Genomic DNA, 7,452 nt, shown 5'->3' with positions numbered 1-7,452 from the left:
GGGCATGAGTCACTTCTAGAGACCTCGTTTCTGACAGCCATTCCTCAAGGGGCAGATCCCCAGGGCCTTAGCCCACCTGGATTAAGTCCCTTTGGGTAATGGGGTTTCTTTGGTCTCCTTGGCAATGCTGCCACAGAGACTAGGCTGAGGGCATATTTGCTCCCAGTCCTGTGGGAGTGGGGCTCAGGCTGCCACACCTCAGTTTCTCGATTATTAAATGCAGCATAGGGAGCAGGGTTGCCCCATGACCCCCTCAGATGGGGCTGACACCCCCATAGTTTAACCAGCTTAATCTCTTAAAAGGACAGACTCTCGCCTGGCTGAGGATCAGCCAGAGTAGGAGAGGAGAGGGTTAAAAACAGCTGGGACTCACCCTGTTGGCAAGCATGTGGCAGGTGGCATGCCAGGACAACTTCAGCTCACCCTCTGGAGCCATGTGCAACATGCACGCAGGTACACGTGTGACAAACTCAGCTAACCCAGCTGTGTTCAACAGGCATGTGCACAGCCATGAGAAATGCCAGCAAGTGTGACCGGGCACACAGAACAGATATTATGTGTGGACAGAGTTGGTCAGGACACAGGTGACCAGCTTATGTGACATGTACTCACAGCCCAAGGAGCCAGGACCCACACACTCTATGGAACTCAGCATGTGTGTTCTGTGTGTCCTCCTGGGCCTGGACTAGGAGAGGGTCTCTTCTCACTTGGAGCCTACCACCTCCTCCCTCCCGCCTCCTATTGAGGACATGCTGGGTCCACCATTCTGTAGAGTGGGTGCCACTTCCTTTCCTTTCTGACGTGTGTCCTCTCACCCTCACCGCGGTGGGGATAACAGCAGGGCTCACTGCGATGGGCCAAGAAGGGCTCTTTGGCAGCTCCATTCTCCCCAGCCACGGTCCTGCTCATGCCTCTACCCCTCCACTGGCTCTCAGACCCCCAAATCGCCTCTCAGCAATCAAGACACCTCCCCTAAGTGCCCTCCCGGGCCGACGCCACCCCCAGAGCTCCTCACCCGCCATGACCCTCCACCTTCCTCATCGGCTCTCTCCGCAACCCAGCGTCCCCACCCTGCAAGGTGTGGGGTGGCCGCCCACTCCTCCCGCCGGCGCAGGGCTGGGCGGGCGGGGCTGCGGCGGGCGGGGCGCGTGCCTCCCGCGCTCCTATAAAGGGCGCCACCCCGCGCTCGGGGCCACTGCTGCTGCCCCGCCGCCCGCGCCGCCTGCCGCCGCCATGGGTCGACAGAAGGAGCTGGTGTCCCGCTGCGGAGAGATGCTCCACATCCGCTACCGGCTGCTCCGCCAGGCGCTGGCTGAGTGCCTGGGGACCCTCATCCTTGTGGTGAGTGCAGGCACCCGGAGAAGCCCTTCTCTCTCCAGCCCCCACACTCCCCAGTCCTTCTGGTCTCCGGAGGGGCTGTGTTTTCAAGAGAGCCCTGACGCTCTCCCTCGCTGAGCCCCGGGGCTTGACCCCTTCCAGAATGCTGACCCCAAAGCCCTCGTGTCCCCATCTCTGACAGTTCTGACTCTTCCCAGAATGACAGCTGGTTACTCTCCAGTGACAGCTCTGATCCTCCACCCTCCCAACAGCGACCCAGCCCACAAGCAGCGTTGTCCCTGTGGTCTGGCACCTCCAGCCCCTTCTGCTGGTTCCCGCAGCTCCCCAGGTTCCCAGAGTCCCAGCCCCGGGAGGCAGTGTGGCAGGTGGAAAATGGGCTCCTATTGGGATATTTGGGTCCTGGATGCCTAGCCCCTAAGGAATAATTAAGCCTCAGCAAGTCCAAAAGTTCCCGTGATGTGAGGACAGTTTGCCACAGATCGGGGCAGAGGGCAGAGGCCACACAAGGTGCAAACAGCAGAGCAGGGAAGAAGGGAGGACCCTGAAGATAGGAGGCTGTGCAAGGCAGCTGTGCCCCAGGCACAAAGGAAGTGGTGTGTGGCACTAGAGTTGCTCCCCTCCAGCCCAGCGGTTCCCAGACCCTGTCAGTTACCCAGACAGATTCTGTGCCAGCTTCTGTGTGGAAGCACTCTGAGCTGCTCCCAGCCTCTCACTTCCTCTGTGGGTTCCCTGACTGGTTCCTCCCCAGTCCCAGTTACTCCCTGGTTACACCAGTTTCGCCCCTGTTTTGTTCCCGTGTGACTCCGTTTGCGCTTCTTGGGTCTGGCAGACACACCAGTTACGGTCTCCATTTCCTGTCCCAGTTACTCTCTGATTTCCAGCCGCTTATGTGGTTACACCTGTTTTCCCCTGGGTTACTTCTGGGTTCAGTCACTCCATTGCAGTGGGTGGGTCACTCCATTCCTGCCCCAGCCCCCACCCTAGGTAATGCAGACCTGCCAGCCACCTGTGGAGGAGGAAGCTTAACCAGGGGCAAGTAGGGCTGGGGTGGCCCACCCCAAATGGGTGGTGGTGGTGGAGCTGGCTCTCTGGGGGAGAGAAGGCTGAGACCCACCTCTGGCTTCCAGAAACAGGAAGAGGGAAAGCCACAGCCCCTCACAAGCCTAGTGGCCCTACAGACTCCCCATCCCTTCTCTGCCCTGTGCCAAGAAGCGGGTAGGGACAGGTGCTTACCACGCTCCTGCCCAGAGCCTTGCACCCCCTACTCCCTCTCTGATTCACGGTCCAGCCCCCTGTTTGAGAGCAGCCAGGACAGGGGAAAGGTGTCTTCCACATGGAGGGCCTTCCGATCCCCTCCCAAGTCTCAGCTCGCCTCCCCCACAAAGGAGCAGTCAGGCCTCGCGCTGAGCCCCAGGGTCATTTGGCTTATCCCCAAACCACGAACCACAAGGAGGGTGTTACATTTGTGAAGGCTTTCAGGCTCAGGTGGGTGTGAGGCATCAGGTGTCAGGGAAAAGCAAGGGCTGCCCTAAGAGGAGTAGCCAGGCCTGGGGGCCCCTGAGTGCTGGGCGAGGGTTGGGGACCTAGAGCCTGCAGTGGCAGAATTGGGGCTGGCTTGGTAGCAAGGGAAGCCCCCTTCTCTAGGCACCTAGTAAAGGTTGGAGGAGAAGAAGGGGGAGAAAGGGGAAGATTAGCTCCAAGGTGGTGGAACTGGCTCTGACAGCTTCTCCCTCCAAGGCCTCCTGGGATGGAGCCAGGGTTGGGCCTCAGGCAAGCAGGAAGCTGAGGCCAGGGCCTGCCAAATCAGGCAGGGTGCCCCAGACCCTCATGTGCCTGCTCACTCCCCCTCTTGCCCCACCCCCTCGCATCCTCACAATCTCTGTTTTCATTCTCACCTGGCTGCACGCCTTTGGCCTGCATCACTGCTGCTGCCTTCCCCGCTATCTCTTGGTCTTTCTGAGGGAAGATAATCAAAATCCTTAACAACCCGGTACAACAGGACACTGACCCATCAGAATGGACAAGGACCCTTAGCACAGGTCTTAGAAACTGCCTGCTGGGAGTTATAGGAAGGTGGAAGAGGAGACCCGGGGCAGGGGCCAGAGCAGCTTTGGGGGATACTCGGGGGCTCAGGGCAATAGCTCTTTACAGCTGGTGCAGAAGCATTTTTACATTTGAACAAGGGGAACAGACATGCAGTACGTTCTGTACTTGCAGGACATCAGGGACCTTAGTCCTCTTAGACTGCGCCCTTATCCCTGGCAGGGAGCTTAGAACCAATCTCCTGGCTTCCACTGCCCTGGGTCCTGGACTGGGGCTAGTGAGAGGAGCCACTCAGGTCTCTGTCTTTAGGACCTCCAAATCTGAGGGGGGAACCTGGACCCCTGAGGGCAGAGGGGTCAGGGCGGCTAGAGAGAGGAGGCTCTGGGACAGAGACAGGTCAAGGAGGTTGAGGGTGCTGAGAAGGGGTGTGGGGAGAGCCAGGGGCAGGGCAGGGGCTCCGACATCCCAGATTCAGAAGTGGATTCAACCTGACTTCTGGCTTCCTCCCTATTTCTTTGTGTACTGCCCACCTCATCACCACTGCCACCACCCGAACTTTTCTTTGGGGCAAAGAGGGAGGCAACTGCAGGTGGGGCATGAGGGAGAGCCTTTTCACCTCTATGGGCCAGGCCCATGGTCCTGGGGAGAAAATGCTAGGGTGAAAGTGTCCTTTACACCCTACTCCTATTGAGAGTCCAGAAAAATCACTGAAGATGGTTTGAGCATCTTCTGGGCTCCCAGGTCCAGACTCTGCTTCCAGTCCCTTCCATAGGGCCCTGTTATATTAGAGTCGGGACATTGGGGTTGGGAGGGCACGTCCGCTTCTTCTGCAGGGGCAGCAGCAGGGGCTTGGGCTGGATTCCAGAAAGGCCTCACGTCCTCCCCATGGTGGCAAGCGGAGGTTGCTGGCTTCACCCCTTCCCTCTGGAGTGGAGATGCTGGTCCTCAGCGGGGCCTCACCCTCTCTGCCTTGTTCTGTTTCCCGACACAGATGTTTGGCTGTGGCTCCGTGGCCCAGGTCGTGCTCAGCCGTGGCACTCACGGTGGTTTCCTCACCATCAACCTGGCCTTCGGCTTCGCTGTCACCCTGGGCATCCTTGTCGCTGGCCAGGTCTCCGGTAAGGCCTAACCTCCACTCTCAGTCATCACCCCTCAACAACTTTCCCACAAGGTGTGCCCTGGAGAGTGGGGCGGGAGGGCATTCCCCAGGGCAGTGCATAGCTGTGGCCTCGGCTTTGGGCCCTTGGAATAGGAGAGTGGAGAAGGAACTTGATACTTAGCCTTCAGCTCTCACCTTGGAATCAGAAGTTATCAGAGTTGGCCTGTTACATAGTCCAACCCGCCGTCCGGTTCAAGAAACCCTTCTCTGCGCCCCACTTCACCAGGGCCAGAGAGGGGGCACATGGGGTTCTGGGATCCTGGCCTCCCACTGTGGCAGGCTGTGGCTAATAGGCCCTATCTCTCCTCTGCCCAGGGGCACACCTGAACCCTGCTGTGACCTTTGCCATGTGCTTCCTGGCCCGCGAGCCCTGGATCAAGCTGCCCATCTACACCCTGGCTCAGACGCTGGGAGCCTTCCTGGGTGCTGGGATCATTTTTGGGCTGTATTATGGTGAGCATTCCCCACCCTGCTCTCCTCCACTAACCCCCTCCCTCTGCTTGGGACCTGCTGGCACCAGGCCTTTCCATGACAGATGGCTAGGGCCTGCCCAGGCCCCGGGCTTGTGACTCACTCATTCACACACATAGGCCCAAGGTGGCGGGCACGGGGAGAAAGGAATGGGTTGAGCAACAACAGAGCCACAGGCCCTCCACCACACCCACCCCATCCCTCCGACTCCAGAGTGGTGCAGCGTGGTTATACTGACCCATGACCCCTGGAGGGAGCCCAGCTTGGGAGGGGAGACAGGCTTGCGCCTCTGCCCTCACCCACCCCGGGTCTAATCTGTTACCAGATGCAATCTGGGCCTTCGCCAACAACCAGCTTATAGTCTCGGGCCCCAATGGCACCGCTGGCATCTTTGCCACCTACCCCTCTGGACACTTGGACATGGTCAATGGCTTCTTCGACCAGGTACACTGGGGACGTGTGTGGGAGCACAGGGAGGGGGACCAAGCTGCCCTGGGTTGTTTATGGGCTGGCTAGGGGACAGGACTCCTTGTCTGTAGCAGGGTTTCTCAGTGTGTGGGGACACCTACAGAAGATCATGGTGGCAGGTACTTATAAAACATGCAGATGATTATAAAACATCCTAGGACTCTGCATATTTAACCAGCTCCCCAGAGGATCCTTATGCACGCAATAATTCTAGCATCGCTGCTGTAGAGAGCAGAGCACGGGTGACAAGAGCTGGAGGGAAGCCAGAGGACAGAGGGAGGGACCAGAGGGTGGGACGGGGGCCGCACCTCACCCGTTGTCCCCCCTGCCCAGTTCATTGGCACAGCTGCCCTCATCGTGTGTGTGCTGGCCATTGTTGACCCCTACAACAACCCTGTCCCCCGAGGCCTGGAGGCCTTCACTGTGGGCCTGGTGGTCCTGGTCATCGGCACCTCCATGGGCTTCAACTCTGGCTACGCCGTCAACCCTGCCCGGGACTTCGGCCCCCGCCTTTTCACCGCTATCGCTGGCTGGGGCTCCGAAGTCTTCACGTGAGTGCAGCCCCTCCCCAGCCTGCCCCAGCCTGCATCCCCGCTCCCCTGCCCCACCTGCCTCTGACCACATACATCTGTCCCCAGGACCGGCCGCCACTGGTGGTGGGTGCCCATCATCTCTCCGCTCCTGGGCTCCATTGCGGGCGTCTTCGTGTACCAGCTCATGATCGGCTGCCACCTGGAGCAGCCCCCACCCTCCACTGAGCAGGAGAACGTGAAGCTGGCCCATGTGAAGCACAAGGAGCAGATCTGAGTGGGCAGGGGCCCTTCCACCCGCCCCCACTCCCCGGAGCATCCAGTGACTTTGCAGGGGCAGCTCCCCCAGCCTTCACGATCCCCCTCCCAGGCTGAGAAGCTCCTTGTCTACCCTCACCCCACTGGACGGCCCCCTCCAGGATTTTCCCCTGGGCCCTCCCCACATGGGACCTTAAGCTGAGGTGGGGCAGGGATTAGGGCCACCGTCTCTGAATGGGCAGCAGGTGTGTGAGTGTGTGCACGTGCATGTGTGTGGTTTCCCAGATATTCAGGGCGAGGGACCAAGTGGAAAGGAGTCAGGCTGCGGGGGAGCCCCGAGGGAGGGGGCTGGTGATGTGTCCGTCTGTGGGCGAGGAGAGTGCCGGGGGTCTGCACGTTTCACGGGCTCCATGGGAGGAGGGTCCAAATCCATGTGTTTCTGAGTCTGTGTGTTTTTCTAAGCGAGGGGCTTCTGTAGGCTTTGGGGGAGGCAGGGTGGGACAGTGGGTAGGACTGGGGGCGGGGCCACAGCCCAGGTGTGGGGCTCTGGCAGAGTGACGTGTTTCTGTCATAATGTGGGCATGAGGGATGGGGTGAAGTCCAGGTCACAAGTTTCATGTTGGCTTTTTTTTTTATTGTGTATGGCAGATGTTACAGTTTTAGGGAGACTCTAAGTAGGGTCTTCACTCCTTTAATCCTCACTCAACATATGTACTCTTTTGCCTTTTGTAAGAAAACAATAAAATGTATAAAACCTATGCCTAAAACTGTCGATTGTGTGAATCTCTCTGCTTGCTCTGCTCTTGGTCTGGGGCCGGTTAAGGAGCTTCAGTGTGTCTGGCCGCAAATACCCAGGGGGTCCGGCGGGGTGTCTCCCCTGGCCAGGGCACCCTGGGGGGAGTCCTCTGGCCCTGCCCTGGGGGACAGGGGACAGTCACACAGACAAAGCAGAGTGCCTCTTCACCAAGACTCTCAGCTTGAACTCAGTGGTCCCACACTTTTCCCCAAGCTTCCAGCCTCCTGGGAGCTCCCAGCCCACTGAATGGCATCTCCTTGCCAATCCCTGCACCCACTCATCACCCCCGGAAAGCAGGCTCGAGCCTGGCTTAGGGAAGAACTTTCTCCCAGGGAGAGCTGCCCAAAGGGGAGGACTCCTACCCAAGAAGTAGTGAGCTTCCCGTTGCT

At 59.2% G+C, this 7,452-nt stretch overlaps 1 protein-coding gene across 1 annotated transcript; it reads left to right on the top strand.

The window, feature by feature from the left end:
- Positions 1 to 825: 825 nt before the first annotated feature.
- On the top strand, positions 826 to 7,034 carry AQP3 (aquaporin 3 (Gill blood group)). The gene is made up of 6 exons (XM_014857489.3): positions 826 to 1,341; positions 4,373 to 4,499; positions 4,856 to 4,993; positions 5,337 to 5,455; positions 5,813 to 6,030; positions 6,118 to 7,034. The coding sequence occupies exons 1-6, from the start codon at positions 853 to 855 to the stop codon at positions 6,284 to 6,286; spliced, it is 1,260 nt and encodes a 419-aa protein (XP_014712975.2). The 5' UTR covers positions 826 to 852; the 3' UTR covers positions 6,287 to 7,034.
- The last annotated feature ends 418 nt before the right edge of the window (positions 7,035 to 7,452 follow it).

Source organism: Equus asinus, chromosome 23, assembly GCF_041296235.1.
Source record: "Equus asinus isolate D_3611 breed Donkey chromosome 23, EquAss-T2T_v2, whole genome shotgun sequence".
Taxonomy (NCBI): Eukaryota; Metazoa; Chordata; class Mammalia; order Perissodactyla; family Equidae; genus Equus; species Equus asinus.
Note: the sequence above shows the minus strand (reverse complement) of the source record. Positions and strands in the feature narration are given on the sequence as shown.

Bases quoted from the DNA above. Each gene is read 5' to 3' on its own strand.
- AQP3 (XM_014857489.3), top strand. From the start codon at position 853: ATGGGCCAAGAAGGGCTCTTTGGCAGCTCCATTCTCCCCAGCCACGGT. The intron at 4,500-4,855 runs GTAAGGCCTAAC...TCCTCTGCCCAG, and splicing joins TGTCGCTGGCCAGGTCTCCG to GGGCACACCTGAACCCTGCT. The intron at 6,031-6,117 runs GTGAGTGCAGCC...ATCTGTCCCCAG, and splicing joins TGGGGCTCCGAAGTCTTCAC to GACCGGCCGCCACTGGTGGT.